This window comes from Heptranchias perlo, chromosome 7 (assembly GCF_035084215.1).
Source record: "Heptranchias perlo isolate sHepPer1 chromosome 7, sHepPer1.hap1, whole genome shotgun sequence".
Lineage (NCBI taxonomy): Eukaryota > Metazoa > Chordata > Chondrichthyes > Hexanchiformes > Hexanchidae > Heptranchias > Heptranchias perlo.
The window spans coordinates 1735614-1753192 of NC_090331.1; the positions used below are offsets into that span (position 1 = coordinate 1735614).

Consider the following 17579-nt stretch of genomic DNA (forward strand, 5'->3'; position numbering starts at 1 on the left):
CGACAGTGCAGCGCTCCCTCGGTACTGACCCTCCGACAGTGCGGCCCTCCCTCAGTACTGACCCTCCGACAGTGCGGCCCTCCCTCAGTACTGACCCTCCGACAGTGCGGCGCTCTCTCAGTACTGACCCTCCGACAGTGCGGCGCTCCCTCAGTACTGACCCTCCGACAGTGCAGCGCTCCCTCAGTACTGACCCTCCGACAGTGCGGCGCTCCCTCAGTACTGACCCTCCGACAGTGCGGCACTGCCTCAGTACTGACCCTCCGACAGTGCGGCGCTCCCTCAGTACTGACCCTCCGACAGTGCGGCGCTCCCTCAGTACTGACCCTCCGACAGTGCGGCGCTCCCTCAGTACTGACCCTCCGACAGTGCGGCGCTCCCTCAGTACTGACCCTCCGACAGTGCGGCGCTCCCTCAGTACTGACCCTCCGACAGTGCGGCGCTCCCTCAGTACTGACCCTCCGACAGTGCGGCGCTCCCTCAGTACTGACCCTCCGACAGTGCGGCGCTCCCTCGGTACTGACCCTCCGACAGTGCGGCGCTCCCTCAGTACTGACACTGGGTGTGTCAGCCTGGATTTTGTGCTTAAGTTTCTGGAGTGAGACTTGAACCCATGACCTCCTTAGAGATGAGAGAGACCGACTGAACCACGGCCGATACCTAAGTCGTTCTACAACGGATTAGAATAAATTGTAATTTCCTATCCAGTTACATTTAAATTTTGCCGCGGGAAAAGTCGCCCGGAGTCCCACCCACCTCGTGCTCATCGACGCAGTTAACCGCCACGTAATCAATGATGCACCGGCCCAGCCACTCGTCAGGCCTGGCGCTGACGATATCGTTGCGGCAGTTCTCCAGATGTGGCTGGAGTTTGATCACGAGGCTGCGCGACAGGAGGTAGCCAAATCCCCCGTAGCAGTAACGTCCCTCCGTGTCTCCCCCGATAAACTCCTCGGGCCGCCCCATGTACAGGTCGCTGTCGATGCTCAGGTGATCGACCAGAGACTTGATGCGATCGCCCTCAGTGTACGCGTCGTCCTGAACAAAATAGAACCAGTCGTACTCACTGCCGTAATGTTCAAAGACATACTTCACCGTCTGGTACATGTTCCAGATAGGACGCTCGTCGCCGTGGGTTACGATGTACATGCCATGCGGAATCTTGCGGCTCCTGGTGCCCGTGAAGTATAGAACCTTGTCGACATGGTGACCCATGGTCCGGTTCACGGCCACGGCCAGGGTGTTGAGTGTGGTCTTTGAGGTCAGAACACCAACAAACAGGCGCTCCCGGATACCGAGCTCGGTGCTGATATAACGAGACCTTAACCAAAGTGAAAAAGGAACGGTAAATGGGAAGATCAGGTACAGCACGGGTTAGATACAGAGTAAAGCTCCCTCTACACTGTCCCATCAAACACTCCCAGGGCAGGTCCAGCACGGGTTAGATACAGAGTAAAGCTCCCTCCACACTGTCCCATCAAACACTCCCAGGGCAGGTACAGGGTTAGATACAGAGTAAAGCTCCCTCTACACTGTCCCATCAAACACTCCCAGGGCAGGTACAGCACGGGTTAGATACAGAGTAAAGCTCCCTCTACACTGTCCCATCAAACACTCCCAGGGCAGGTACAGCACGGGTTAGATACAGAGTAAAGCTCCCTCTACACTGTCCCATCAAACACTCCCAGGGTGAGGGAGCGCTGCACTGTCGGAGGTGCCGTCTTTTGGATGAATCGTTAAACCGAGGCCCCATCTGCCCTCTCAGGTGGATGTAAAAGATCCCACGGCCACTATTTCGAAGAAGAGCAGGGGAGTTCTCCCCGGTGTCCTGGGGCCGATATTTATCCCTCAACCAACATCATTAGGAAACAGATTATCTGGTCATTATCTCATTGCTGTTTGTGGGATCTTGCTGTGCGCAAATGAGCTGCCGCGGAGCTTACTTTACAACAGTGACCATACTTCAAAAAAATACTTCATTGGCTGTAAAGTGTTTTGGGACATCCTGAGATGGTGAAAGGAGTGATGGAAATACAAAGTCTCTTCTCTGTTTTGCACAGTAACATCTGGGCACACAGGGGGAACGAGGGGGCTGGGGGAGGGGACGGGGGGGGGGAGGGGACGGGGGGAGGGGACCGGGGGAGGGAGGGGACGGGGGGAGGGGACCGGGGGAGGGAGGGGGCGGGGGGAGGGGACCAGGGGGAGGGGACCAGGGGGAGGGTGAGGGGGCAAGGGACAGGGGGGGAAGGGGACAGGGGGGGAAGGGGACAGGGGGGGAAGGGGACGGGGGGGAAGGGGACAGGGGGGAAGGGGACAGGGGGGAAGGGGACAGGGGGGAAGGGGACAGGGAATGGGGCAGGGGAAGGAGACAGGGGGGAGGGGCAGGGGGAAGGGGCTAGAAGGGAGGGAGGGGGGAAAGGGGACGGGGGGAAAGGGGACGGGGGGGAAAGGGGACGGGGGGGAAAGGGGACGGGGTGGGAGACATGGGGGAAGGGGCAGGGGGAGGGGGACACCTCCGCCACACGCAGGACAACGCCGACCTCCGCCACACGCAGGACAACGCCGACCTCCGCCACACGCAGGACAACGCCGACCTCCGCCACACGCAGGACAACGCCGACCTCCGCCACACGCAGGACAACGCCGACCTCCGCCACACGCAGGACAACGCCGACCTCCGCCACACGCAGGACAACGCCGACCTCCGCCACACGCAGGACAACGCCGACCTCTGCCACACGCAGGACAACGCCGACCTCCGCCACACGCAGGACAACGCCGACCTCCGCCACACGCAGGACAACGCCGACCTCTGCCACACGCAGGACAACGCCGACCTCCGCCACACGCAGGACAACGCCGACCTCCGCCACACGCAGGACAACGCCGACCTCCGCCACACGCAGGACAACGCCGACCTCCGCCACACGCAGTACCAACAAATCATTCCCAATCACAGAGTTCATGAATGGGCTCAGAAAGGCGCAGGCAGGAGGGTAAAGTGCAATGTGACGTAACTCACACAATCCAGCAAAACAGCACGATGCCAATCTCGGCCAAATAGCTCTGGGGAAACGCCAAGTTTTATTTATTGTGGGAGGGGCGGTCAGTATCAAAGGAAAGCTTCATCACCACGACTCTGTCATGCACCAAGTTCATGAAGAGCCATCCAAAGCAAGTAGCCTGGTTGGGATGGTGTGTTGGCTGGAGGTTGATTCATTGTCTAGGAACAGAGTGTGTTGTGTCAGGGACACTGCAGGTATCAATCCCAAACTAATCCCACTGCCCCACTCTCTCTCCATAGCCCTGTATCAATCCCAAACTAATCCCACTGCCCCGCTCTCTCCCCATAGCCCTGTATCAATCCCAAACTAATCCCACTGCCCCGCTCTCTCCCCATAGCCCTGTATCAATCCCAAACTAATCCCACTGCCCCGCTCTCTCCCCATAGCCCTGTATCAATCCCAAACTAATCCCACTGCCCTGCTCTCTCCCCATAGCCCTGTATCAATCCCAAACTAATCCCACTGCCCTGCTCTCTCCCCATAGCCCTGTATCAATCACAAATCTAATCCCACTGCCCCGCTCTCTCCCCATAGCCCTGTATCAATCACAAATCTAATCCCACTGCCCCGCTCTCTCCCCATAGCCCTGTATCAATCACAAATCTAATCCCACTGCCCCGCTCTCTCCCCATAGCCCTGTATCAATCACAAATCTAATCCCACTGCCCCGCTCTCTCCCCATAGCCCTGTATCAATCACAAATCTAATCCCACTGCCCCGCTCTCTCCCCATAGCCCTGTATCAATCACAAATCTAATCCCACTGCCCCGCTCTCTCCCCATAGCCCTGTATCAATCCCAAATTAATCCCACTGCCCCGCTCTCTCCCCATAGCCCTGTATCAATCCCAAATTAATCCCACTGCCCCGCTCTCTCCCCATAGCCCTGTATCAATCCCAAATTAATCCCACTGCCCCGCTCTCTCCCCATAGCCCTGTATCAATCCCAAATTAATCCCACTGCCCCGCTCTCTCCCCATAGCCCTGTATCAATCCCAAACTAATCCCACTGCCCTGCTCTCTCCCCATAGCCCTGTATCAATCACAAATCTAATCCCACTGCCCCGCTCTCTCCCCATAGCCCTGTATCAATCACAAATCTAATCCCACTGCCCCGCTCTCTCTCCATAGCCCTGTATCAATCACAAATCTAATCCCACTGCCCCGCTCTCTCCCCATAGGATGTCAATTATAATGGTTCCTTAAAGGCCTGTTCTTAATGGGGGATGGGGGAGAATGAGAACTGAGCATCGAGTCTTAACGCCCAATAAAAGTACAGTGGGAATGGGACAGTTTATCTGTTGGGAGCTGTGGGAGTTAAATTCGGGCCAGGTCACCCTGACCTTATGAACCCATCTCCCCCTCCCATTTGTCAACTGATTACATTCATTTCTCATTGTGTGTGTGTTTGGCTCGGTAGGTACAACTCTCACCTCCGGGTCAAGAGTTTTTGGGGTTCCATTCAAGACTTTGGCCCATAATCTAAACTGACTCGCCAGGTACTGAGAGACCTAAACAGAGGCCCTGTCTGCCTGTTCAGGTGGATGGAAAAGATCTCACCGTATAACCAAGAGCAGGAGCATTCTCCTCATCTCACCTAAATGCTCATTAATCCCACTGCCACCCTGCCCCTGATACCCCCCCCGCCCTGACCCCGATAGGGCCGGGGTGTATCGGGGGGTGCGGTATGTTCACCACACTGATCGAGAGCCCACTGTCCGTGAAGTGACAATCCAATGTTTCTGAGAGATGTGATAAGAGGCTATTTAAATCTGAAAGTCCTTTTCTCATTGGGGAATAAAGTTTCCAACCTTCTCAGATTCCTGCTGTCAATTGTCATCTTTAGCACGGCACGGAGCTGCTGTTCAGATTACCGACTGATGTCACACCCACTCGACGCTGTCACTGTGAACAGGACACTTGCCAAAATCGTTTCTTTGCATATAAAATGCACAGGAGAAATTCAGACTCAGTTTTCCAATGGTCGGTGAGGCTTTATGTACACATGTATCGGGGGATGGGGAGCATCGGGGGATGGGGAGCATCGGGGGATGGGAAGTATCGGGGGAGTATCGGGATGTATCGGGGGATGGGGAGCATCGGGGGATGGGAAGTATCGGGGGAGTATCGGGATGTATCGGGGGATGGGGAGTATCGGGGGATGGGGAGTATCGGGGGATGGGGAGTATCGGGGGATGGGAAGTATCGGGGGAGTATCGGGATGTATCGGGGGATGGGGAGTATCGGGGGATGGGGAGTATCGGGGGATGGGGAGTATCGGGGGATGGGGAGTATCGGGGGATGGGGAGTATCGGGGGATGGGGAGTATCGGGGGATGGGGAGTATCGGGGGAGTATCGGGATGTATCGGGGGATGGGGAGTATCGGGGGATGGGGAGTATCGGGGGATGGGGAGTATCGGGGGAGTATCGGGATGTATCGGGGGATGGGGAGTATCGGGGGAGTATCGGGGGATGGGGAGTATCGGGGGAGTATCGGGAGATGGGGAGTATCGGGGGAGTATCGGGGGATGGGGAGTATCGGGGGAGTATCGGGATGTATCGGGGGATGGGGAGTATCGGGGGAGTATCGGGGGATGGGGAGTATCGGGGGAGTATCGGGGGATGGGGAGTATCGGGGGAGTATCGGGGGATGGGGAGTATCGGGGGAGTATCGGGGGATGGGGAGTATCGGGGGAGTATCGGGATGTATCGGGGGATGGGGAGTATCGGGGGAGTATCGGGGGATGGGGAGTATCGGGGGATGGGGAGTATCGGGGGAGTATCGGGATGTATCGGGGGATGGGGAGTATCGGGGGAGTATCGGGATGTATCGGGGGATGGGGAGTATCGGGGGAGTATCGGGGGATGGGGAGTATCGGGGGATGGGGTGTATCGGGGGCCTGCTCTTTACCCTGGATCCTGCTGCTATCTTTAACCATGCAATGCAGACTTTCCAGCAGCAGTCACTCGATGGGAATTGAGGCGGGGAATCCTGACAAATATATTCCCCCACTTTCCCCCGGGGACCACACCTCTGCCCCGATGAGATCTGATAAACCAGCACTGGCCAGGAACAGAATGTGGGATTGAGCTCTGTAATTACTTGGCAGGTTTCTTACCCTCCAACCAAACTATTAACTGTAAACCCACCAACCCATTCAGAGTGACGGTGGGGTCCGTCACTGCTCAGAGTGACGGTGAGGTCCGTCACTGCTCAGAGTGACGGTGAGGTCCGTCACTGCTCAGAGTGACGGTGAGGTCCGTCACTGCTCAGAGTGACGGTGAGGTCCGTCACTGCTCAGAGTGACGGTGGGGTCCGTCACTGCTCAGAGTGACGGTGGGGTCCGTCACTGCTCAGAGTGACGGTGAGGTCCGTCACTGCTCAGAGTGACGGTGAGGTCCGTCACTGCTCAGAGTGACGGTGAGGTCCGTCACTGCTCAGAGTGACGGTGAGGTCCGTCACTGCTCAGAGTGACGGTGGGGTCCGTCACTGCTCAGAGTGACGGTGGGGTCCGTCACTGCTCAGAGTGACGGTGGGGTCCGTCACTGCTCAGAGTGACGGTGGGGTCCGTCACTGCTCAGAGTGACGGTGGGGTCCGTCACTGCTCAGAGTGACGGTGGGGTCCGTCACTGCTCAGAGTGACGGTGAGGCCCGTCACTGCTCAGAGTGACGGTGGGGTCTGTCACTGCTCAGAGTGACGGTGGGGTCCGTCACTGCTCAGAGTGACGGTGAGGCCCGTCACTGCTCAGAGTGACGGTGGGGTCTGTCACTGCTCAGAGTGCCTGTGGGGAGGAGACATTCACATCACCTTTTGTTATGAATTAGAACACGATCCTGACAGCAAATCGACAGGAGTAGAATTTCCTCATAACCTGACCCAGATACGGTCTGTTGCAAAATTCCTTTTCATTGTTTGATATTCAGAATTAAAACCACAAAATGTCACACATAGAAAATAAAATAACATCAGATTACAGTATTCATGGCAACAGACCTGGAATTAGTGGATAAATGACAATATTAATGGAAATCGACCTGAAATTACTTCCGACAATGTTACTGTTGTGTGATAGTTGGACAGTTACATGGGTAAGATGGGTATAGAGGGATATGGGCCAAGTGCAGGAAATTGGGACTAGCTTAGTGGTATAAACTGGGCGACATGGACATGTTGGGCCGAAGGGCCTGTTTCCATGTTGTAACTTCTATGATTCTATGATTCTATGATATTATTAATTCATACTCCATAATTGTACCTACCTCCAGTGACAGACCTGTACCCACCAGTACTGTACCCCAGTGTTATACAGTGACAGACCTGTACCCCCCAGTACTGTACCCCAGGGTTATACAGTGACAGACCTGGACCCACCAGTACTGTACCCCAGTGTTATACAGTGACAGACCTGTACCCCCCCAGTACTGTACCCCAGGGTTATACAGTGACAGACCTGGACCCACCAGTACTGTACCCCAGTGTTATACAGTGACAGACCTGGACCCACCAGTACTGTACCCCAGTGTTATACAGTGACAGACCTGCACCCACCAGTACTGTACCCCAGTGTTATACAGTGACAGACCTGGACCCACCAGTACTGTACCCCAGTGTTATACAGTGACAGACCTGGACCCACCAGTACTGTACCCCAGTGTTATACAGTGACAGACCTGGACCCACCAGTACTGTACCCCAGTGTTATACAGTGACAGACCTGTACCCACCAGTACTGTACCCCAGTGTTATACAGTGACAGACCTGTACCCACCAGTACTGTACCCCAGTGTTATACAGTGACAGACCTGTACCCACCAGTACTGTACCCCAGGGTTATACAGTGACAGACCTGTACCCACCAGTACTGTACCCCAGTGTTATACAGTGACAGACCTGTACCCACCAGTACTGTACCCCAGTGTTATACAGTGACAGACCTGTACCCACCAGTACTGTACCCCAGGGTTATACAGTGACAGACCTGTACCCACCAGTACTGTACCCCAGTGTTATACAGTGACAGACCTGGACCCACCAGTACTGTACCCCAGTGTTATACAGTAACAGACCTGTACCCACCAGTCCTGTATCACAGTCCAGTGACCCCTGGGTTAGAGAGAAGGGAAATCAGCCACGGTTTTTTAAAATTAGTTCATGGGATGTGGGCATCGCTTGGCAAGGCCAACATTTATTGCCCATCCCTAATTGCCCTTGAGAAGGAGATGGTGAGCCGCCATCTTGAACCGCTGCAGTCCGTGTGGTGACGGTTCTCCCACAGTGCTGTTAGGAAGGGAGTTCCAGGATTTTGACCCAGCGACGATGAAGGAATGGCGATATATTTCCAAGTCGGGATGGTGTGTGACTTGGAGGGGAACGTGCAGGTGGTGTTGTTCCCATGTGCCTGCTGCTCTTGTCCTTCTAGGTGGTAGAGGTCGCGGGTTTGGGAGGTGCTGTTGAAGAAGCCTTGGCGAGTTGCTGCAGTGCATCCTGTGGATGGTACACACTGCAGCCACAGTGCGCCAGTCGGTGGGGGAGGGAGTGAATGTTTAGGGTGGTGGATGGGGTGCCAATTAAGCGGGCTGCTTTGTCCTGGACGGTGTCGAGCTTCTTGAGTGTTGTTGGAGCTGCACTCATCCAGGCAAGTGGAGAGTATTCCATCACACTTCTGACTTGTGCCTTGTAGATGGTGGAAAGGCTTTGGGGAGTCAGGAGGTGAGTCACTCGCCGCAGAATACCCAGCTTCTGACCTGCTCTTGTAGCCACAGTATTTATATGGCTGGTCCAGTTAAGTTTCTGGTCAATGGTGACCCCCAGGATGTTGATGGTGGGGGATTCGGCGATGGTAATGCCATTGAATATCAAGGGGAGGTGGTTAGATTCTCTCTTGTTGGAGATGGTCATTGCCTGGCACTTGTTTGGCACGAATGATACTTGCCACTTATGAGCCCAAGCCTGGATGTTGTCCAGGTCTTGCTGCATGCGGGCACGGACTGCTTCATTATCTGAGGGGTTGTGAATGGAACTGAACACTGTGCAATCATCAGCGAACATCCCCATTTCTGACTTTATGATGGAGGGAAGGTCATTGATGAAACAGCTGAAGATGGTTGGGCCTCGGACACTGCCTTGAGGAACTCCTGCAGCAATGCCCTGGGGCTGAGATGATTGGCCTCCAACAACCATTACCATCTTCCTTTGTGCTAGGTATGACTCCAGCCACTGGAGAGTTTTCCCCGATTCCCACTGACTTTAATTTTACGAGGGCTTCTTGGTGCCACACTCGGTCAAATGCTGCCTTGATGTCAAAGGCAGTCACTCTCATCTCACCTCTGGAATTAAGCTCTTTTGTCCATGTTTGGACCAAGGCTGTAATGAGGTCTGGAGCCGAGTGGTCCTGGCGGAACCCAAACTGAGCATCGGTGAGCAGGTTATTGGTGAGTAAGTGCCGCTTGATAGCACTGTCGACGACACCTTCCATCACTTTGCTGATGATTGAGAGTAGACTGATGGGGTGGTAATTGGCCGGATTGGATTTGTCCTGCTTTTTGAGAACAGGACATACCTGGGCAATTTTCCACATTGTCGGGTAGATACCAGTGTTGTAGCTGTACTGGAACAGTTTGGCTAGAGGTGCAGCTAGTTCTGGAGCACAAGTCTTCAGCACTACAGCCGGGATGTTGTCAGGGCCCATAGCCTTTGCTGTATCCAGTGCACTCAGCCGTTTCTTGATATCACGTGGAGTGAATCGAATTGGCTGAAGACCGGCTTCTGTGATGGTGGGGATATCGGGAGGAGGCTGAGATGGATCATCCACTCGGCACTTCTGGCTGAAGATGGTTGCAAATGCTTCAGCCTTGTCTTTTGCACTCACGTGCTGGACTCTGCCATCATTGAGGATGAGGATGTTTACAGAGCCTCCTCCTCCAGTTAGTTGTTTCATTGTCCACCACCATTCACGACTGGATGTGGCAGGACTGCAGAGCTTTGATCTGATCCATTGGTTGTGGAGTTGCTTAGCTCTGTCTATAGCATGTCGCTTCCATTGTTTAGCATGCATGTAGCCCTGAGTTGTAGCTTCAACAGGTTGGCACCTCATTTTTAGGTACGCCTGGTGCTGCTCCTGGCATGCTCTTCTACACTCCTCATTGAACCAGGGTTGATCCCCTGGCTTGATCCCCTGGCTTGTTGGTAATGGTAGAGTGAGGAATATGCCAGGCCATGAGGTTACAGATTGTGCTGGAATACAATTCTGCTGCTGCTGATGGCCCACAGCGCCTCATGGATGCCCAGTTTTGAGCTGCTAGATCTGTTCTGAATCTATCCCATTTAGCACGGTGGTAGTGCCACACAACACGTTGGATGGTGTCCTCAGTGCGAAGACGGGACTTCGTCTCCACGAGGACTGTGCGGTGGTCACTCCTACCAATACTGTCATGGACAGATGCATCTGCGACAGGTAGATTGGTGAGGACGAGGTCAAGTACGTTTTTCCCTCGTGTTGGTTCGCTCTCCACCTGCCACAGGCCCAGTCTGGCTGCAATGTCCTTCAGGACTCGGCCAGCTCGGTCAGGAGTGATGCTACCGAGCCACTCTTGGTGATGGACATTGAAGTCCCCCACCCATTCTGTGCCCTTGCTACCCTCAATGCTTCATCCAAATGGTGCTCAACATGGAGGAGGACTGATTCATCAGCTGAGGGAGGGCGGTAGGTGGTAATCAGCAGGAGGTTTCCTTGCCCATGTTTGACCTGATGCCATGAGATTTCATGGGGTCCGGAGTCAATGTTGAGGACTCCAAGGGCCACTCCCTCCTGACTGTGTATCACTGTACCGCCACCTCTGGTGGGTCTGTCCTGCCGGTGGGACAGGACATACCCAGGGATGGTGATGGAAGAGTCTGGGACGTTGGCTAAAAGGTATGATTCTGTGAGTATGGCTATGTCAGGCTGTTGCTTGACTAGTCTGTGGGACAGCTCTCCCAATTTTGGCACAAGTCCCCAGATGTTAGTGAGGAGGACTTTGCAGGATCGACTGGGCTTGGTTTGCCTTTGTCGTGTCCGGTGCCTCGTGGTCCGTCCGGTTTTATTCTTATTGTGACTTTCTGTACAAGTAAGTGTCTTGCTGGGCCATTAAGAATCAACCACATTGCTGTGGGTCTGGAGTCACATATAGGCCCAGACCGGGTAAGGACGGCAGGTTTCCTTCCATAAAGGTGAACCAGATGGGTTTTTACAATAATCTGGTAGTTTCATGGCCATCATTACTGATATTTTTATTCCAGACTTTATTTAACTGAATTTAAATTCCCCAACTACCGTGGTGGGATTTGAACTCATGAATTATTAGTCCAGCCTTGGGATTAATAGTCCAGTAACATAACCACTATGCTACCGGTTCCTGCTCCTGATCACTGTCCAGTGACCCCTGGGTTAGAGAGAGGGGAAATCAGCCAGGGTTCCTGCTCCTGATCACTGTCCAGTGACCCCTGGGTTAGAGAGAGGGGAAATCAGTCAGGGTTCCTGCTCCTGATCACTGTCCAGTGACCCCTGGGTTAGAGAGAGGGGAAATCAGCCAGGGTTCCTGCTCCTGATCACTGTCCAGTGACCCCTGGGTTAGAGAGGGGAAATCAGCCAGGGTTCCTGCTCCTGATCACTGTCCAGTGACCCCTGGGTTAGAGAGAGGGGAAATCAGCCAGGGTTCCTGCCCCTGATCACTGTCCAGTGACCCCCTGGGTTAGAGAGAGGGGAAATCAGCCAGGGTTCCTGCTCCTGATCACTGCCCAGTGACCCCTGGGTTTGAGAGAGAGGAAATCAGCCAGGGTCCCTGCTCCTGATCACTGTCCAGTGACCCCTGGGTTAGAGAGAGGGGAAATCAGTCAGGGTTCCTGCTCCTGATCACTGTCCAGTAACCCCTGGGTTAGAGAGAGGGGAAATCAGCCAGGGTTCCTGCTCCTGATCACTGTCCAGTGACCCCTGGGTTAGAGAGGGGAAATCAGCCAGGGTTCCTGCTCCTGATCACTGTCCAGTGACCCCTGGGTTAGAGAGAGGGGAAATCAGCCAGGGTTCCTGCTCCTGATCACTGTCCAGTGACCCCTGGGTTAGAGAGAGAGGAAATCAGCCAGGGTTCCTGCTCCTGATCACTGTCCAGTGACCCCTGGGTTAGAGAGAGGGGGAAATCAGCCAGGGTTCCTGCTCCTGATCACTGTCCAGTGACCCCTGGGTTAGAGAGAGAGGAAATCAGCCAGGGTTCCTGCTCCTGATCACTGTCCAGTGACCCCTGGGTTCGAGAGAGAGGAAATCAGCCAGGGTTCCTGCTCCTGATCACTGTCCAGTGACCCCTGGGTTAGAGAGAGGGGGAAATCTGTCAGGGTTCCTGCTCCTGATCATCTGTCTGGTGACCCCGGGGTTAGAGAGAGGGGAAATCAGTCAGGGTTCCTGCTCCTGATCACTGTCCAATGACCCCTGGGTTAGAGAGAGGGGAAATCAGTCACGGTTCCTGCTCCTGATCATCTGTCTGGTGACCCCTGCTAGAAAATATTTCTGGGTATCAGTTAAGGGGACGATTGGCCTTGTTTGTGATGCTCTCAAGGGTTGAATAGCCACGTTCAGACTTCAAGATGAAGACTGGACACTGGGTGAGGGGTGCTGGGGGGCACCTGGTGCCTGGGGGACTGTGGCTGCAGGAGGGGAGAACAGAATATACGAAGGGGGCAGAAGGAATGTGACCTGAGATTATTGGATAAATTCTACTCCTAATATGAGCCTAGGAATTGAAATAATCCACAGCTTGATCCCAGTCTAGATCCAGATCCCACTCACTTCTCCCTATTCCATTCCCTGATTTCAGTCCAAGCCACTATCTCATTACTTGATGCCAACACAGACCTAAATTCCATTAACTGATCCCAATCCCCAAACCCCCATCCCAGTCCCATTCCCCAAAGTATTCCCAATCCCTTATTCTCTGATCCCATTCTCCGATCTCAATGCCCTGATCCCCTTTCCAGTCCCCTGATCCCATTCACCAATCCCATTCCCCGATCCTAGCCTCATTTTCCAGTTCCTAATCCCATTGGGAAAATGCTGGAATCCATTATTAAGGAAGTGGTTACAGGACACTGAGAAAATCATAGTATGATCAGACAGAGTCAACATGGTTTTATGAAAGGGAAATCGTGTTTCACAAATCCATTAGAGTTTTTTGAGGATGTAACTAGCAGGGTAGATAAAGGGGAACCAGTGGATGTCGTATATTTGGATTTTCAAAAGGCATTCGATAAGGTGCCACATAAAAGGTTGTTACACAAGATAAGGGCTCATGGGATTGGGGGTAATATATTAGCATGGATAGAGGATTGGTTAATGGACAGAAAACAGAGAGTAGGGATAAACGGGTCATTCTCGGGTTGACAGGCTGTAACTAGTGGGGTGCCGCAAGGATCAGTGCTTGGGCCTCAGCTATTTACAATCTATATTAATGACTTAGATGAAGGGACCAAGTGTAATGTATCCAAGTTTGCTGACGCTACAAAGCTAGGTGGGAAAGTAAGCTGTGAGGAGGACACAGAGAGTCTGCAAAGGGATATAGACAGGTTAAGTGAGTGGGCAAGAAGGTGGCAGATGGAGTATAATGTGAGGAAATGTGAGGTTATTCACTTTGGTAGGAAGAATAGAGAAACAGAATATTTTTTAAAAGGTGAGAGACTAAGAAATATTGGTAGTCAGAGGGATTTGGGTTTCCTGGTACATGAATCATAGAAAGTTAACATGTAGATACAGCAAGCAATTAGGAAGGCAAGTGGTATGTTGGCCTTTATTGAATCATAGAATGGTTACAGCACGGAAGGAGGCCATTCAGCCCATCGAGCCGGTGCTGGCTCTTTGTAAGAGCAATCCAGTTAGTGCCATTATTGCCAGGGGGTTGGAGAATAAGAGTGCGGAGGTCTTGCTGCAATTATACAGGGCTCTGGTGAGACCTCACCTGGAGCACTGGGTACAGTTTTGGTCTCAAGGAAGTTGGTGCAACGAAGGTTCACTAGATTGATTCCTGGGATGAGAGGGTTGTCCTATGAGGAGAGATTGAGTAGAATGGGTCTATACTCTCTGGAGTTTAGAAGAATGAGAGGTGATCTCATTGAAACATATAAGATTCTGAGGGGGCTTGACAGAGTCGATGCTGAGAGGCTGTTTCCCCTGGTTGGAGAGTCTAGAACTAGGAGGCATAGTCTCAGGATAAGGGGTCGGCCATTTAGGACTGAGATGAGGAGGAATTTCTTCACACAGAGGATTGTGAATCTTTGGAATTCTCTACCCCAGAGGGCTGTGGATGCTGAGTCATTGAATATATTCAAGGCTGAGATCGATGGATTTTTGGAATCAAGGGATATGGAGATCGGGCAGGAAAGTGGAGTTGAGGTCGAAGGTCTGCCATGATCTGATTGAATGTCGCAGCAGGATCAAGGGGCCGAATTGCCTTCTCCTGCTCCTATTTCTTATGTTCTTATTCCCCAGTCCTGACCTGTCCAGATACCATTCACCAATCGCATTACCCAAACCAATACCCACTGATCCCATTCTCCGTTCCTTAGTGCCATTCCTGACTGCCTATCTCCTGATCCCAGCCCCTGACCCCATTCCCAGTCCCCTATCCCCTGAACCCAGTCCCCATCCCACTCATCGTAGCCCCATCCCCTGATCGCATTTCCAGTCCCATATTCCCTGACCCCATTCCCAGTCCCATATCCCGACCCCATTCCCAGTCCCCTATCCCGATCCCAGTCCTCACTCCCTATCCCCTGACCCAATTTCCAGTCGCTGATCCCATTATCAGCCCCATATCCCCTATTCCCCAATCCCATTCTCCTATCCCCTGATCCTATTCCCATTCCCCTGATCCTATTCCCATTCCCCATTCCCCTGATCCTCTTCCCATTCCCCTAGCCCCTGATCCTATTCCCATTCCCCTAGCCCCTGATCCTATTCCCATTCCCCTAGCCCCTGATCCTATTCCCCTATCCCCTGATCCTATTCCCATTCCCCTATCCCCTGATCCTATTCCCATTCCCCTATCCCCTGACCCTATTCCCATTCCCCTATCCCCTGATCCTATTCCCATTCCCCATTCCCCTGATCCTATTCCCATTCCCCTGATCCTATTCCCATTCCCCTGATCCTATTCCTATTCCCATTCCCCTGATCCTATTCCCATTCCCCTGATCCTATTCCCATTCCCCTGATCCTATTCCTATTCCCATTCCCCTGATCCTATTCCCATTCCCCTGATCCTATTCCTATTCCCATTCCCCTGATCCTATTCCCATTCCCCTGATCCTATTCCCATTCCCCTGATCCTATTCCCATTCCCCTGATCCTATTCCCATTCCCCTGATCCTATTCCCATTCCCCTAGCCCCTGATCCTATTCCCATTCCCCATTCCCCTGATCCTATTCCCATTCCCCTGATCCTATTCCCATTCCCCTAGCCCCTGATCCTATTCCCATTCCCCATTCCCCTGATCCTATTCCCATTCCCCTGATCCTATTCCCCATTCCCCTGATCCTATTCCCATTCCCCTGATCCTATTCCCATTCCCCTGATCCTATTCCCCATTCCCCTGATCCTATTCCCATTCCCCTGATCCTATTCCCCATTCCCCTGATCCTATTCCCATTCCCCTGATCCTATTCCCATTCCCCTGATCCTATTCCTATTCCCATTCCCCTGATCCTATTCCCATTCCCCTGATCCTATTCCCCATTCCCCTGATCCTATTCCCATTCCCCATTCCCCTGATCCTATTCCCATTCCCCTGATCCTATTCCCATTCCCCTGATCCTATTCCCATTCCCCTATCCCCTGATCCTATTCCCATTCCCCTATCCCCTGATCCTATTCCTATTCCCATTCCCCTGATCCTATTCCCATTCCCCTGATCCTATTCCCATTCCCCATTCCCCTGATCCTATTCCCATTCCCCTGATCCTATTCCCATTCCCCTGATCCTATTCCCATTCCCCTATCCCCTGATCCTATTCCCATTCCCCTATCCCCTGATCCTATTCCTATTCCCATTCCCCTGATCCTATTCCCATTCCCCTGATCCTATTCCCATTCCCCATTCCCCTGATCCTATTCCCATTCCCCTGATCCTATTCCCATTCCTTACCTGACCGTTTTCTTGGCCGGGTTTTGGGGACTCGCCGCTTTATACGGGACGATCCTGGGCTCGAAGTCCTGCGGGTTTCCCTCTCCCTCGGCCCCGAGGCCGGCGGGCACCGAGTTGGGTTTGCGGACCGGGATCCCCCCGTCCTCCTTGGGCTCGGAGCACGGCTCCTCCACCCAGGAGATGCTCAGGAGGCTGAGGGTGAAACCCAGGGAGACCCCGATAACCACCGGGCCCACCGGCCGGACCAGGGACAGCAGCATGGAGACCCTCATCCCGGCCCGGGACCCCCGACCCTCCCCCGGGACCCCCGGACACTCCCCCCGCCCCGGGACCCCCGCCCTCTGATCCGCCGCCGCCGACTCCGCTCTTTGTTACAGCCCGGGGGAGAGGGCGATCCCGGGTCCTCTCCCTCTCCCTCCCCCTCTCCCTCCCCCTCTCTCCCTCCCTCTCTCTCTCTCTCCTTTCCTGTGTTTCTCACTCCCTCTCTCTCTCTCTAATTATAACCCTCTCGCTCTCTTTCCCTTTGGTTCTCTCTTTATCCCCTTTTCTCTCTCACTCACTCTATCCAGCCCCTCCCTCTCTCTCTTTCTATTCTCTCTCTCCCCCCTCTCTTTTTCTCTCTCTCTCTCTCTCTATCCCCCTCACTCTCTTTCTCTTTCTCCCTCTCTTTCTCCTGTCTCTCTCTCTCTCTCCCTCACTCACTCTCTCTCTCTCTCTATCCCCCTCACTCTCTCTCTCTCTCTATCCCCCTCACTCTCTCCTCCCTTTCTTTCTCTTTCTCTTTCTTTCTCTCCCTCTCTCACTCACACCGTTTTTTTTCTCCTCCTTACGTGTCACCTCCTCGCTCCTCCCCTCCGAACGTCACTTCTGTCCCTGCGATGTTGCCCAAGGCCAGTCTTGTGGAGAGAGAGATCCCAGCACAGAGAGAGATCCCAGCACAGAGAGAGATCCCAGCACAGAGAGAGAGATCCCAGCACAGAGAGAGAGAGATCCCAGCACAGAGAGAGAGAGATCCCAGCACAGAGAGAGAGAGATCCCAGCACAGAGAGAGAGAGATCCCAGCACAGAGAGAGAGAGATCCCAGCACAGAGAGAGAGAGATCCCAGCACAGAGAGAGAGAGATCCCAGCACAGAGAGAGAGAGATCCCAGCACAGAGAGAGAGAGATCCCAGCACAGAGAGAGAGAGATCCCAGCACAGAGAGAGAGAGATCTCAGCACAGAGAGAGAGATCCCAGCACAGAGAGAGAGATCCCAGCACAGAGAGAGAGAGAGATCCCAGCACAGAGAGAGAGATCCCAGCACAGAGAGAGAGAGATCCCAGCACAGAGAGAGAGATCCCAGCACAGAGAGA

The 17579-nt window shown here is 53.6% G+C and overlaps 1 protein-coding gene across 1 annotated transcript; it reads right to left on the reverse strand.

Annotated features, from left to right (window-relative positions):
- Positions 1–447: 447 nt before the first annotated feature.
- On the reverse strand, positions 448–17039 carry LOC137323240 (chondroitin sulfate synthase 2-like). Its single transcript, XM_067986727.1, has 2 exons — positions 16228–17039; positions 448–1321 (listed from the first exon to the last, which is right to left on the reverse strand). Exons 1-2 carry the CDS (start codon positions 16497–16499, stop codon positions 715–717), a joined length of 879 nt encoding a protein of 292 aa, XP_067842828.1. The 5' UTR covers positions 16500–17039; the 3' UTR covers positions 448–714.
- Between the last annotated feature and the right edge of the window lie 540 nt (positions 17040–17579).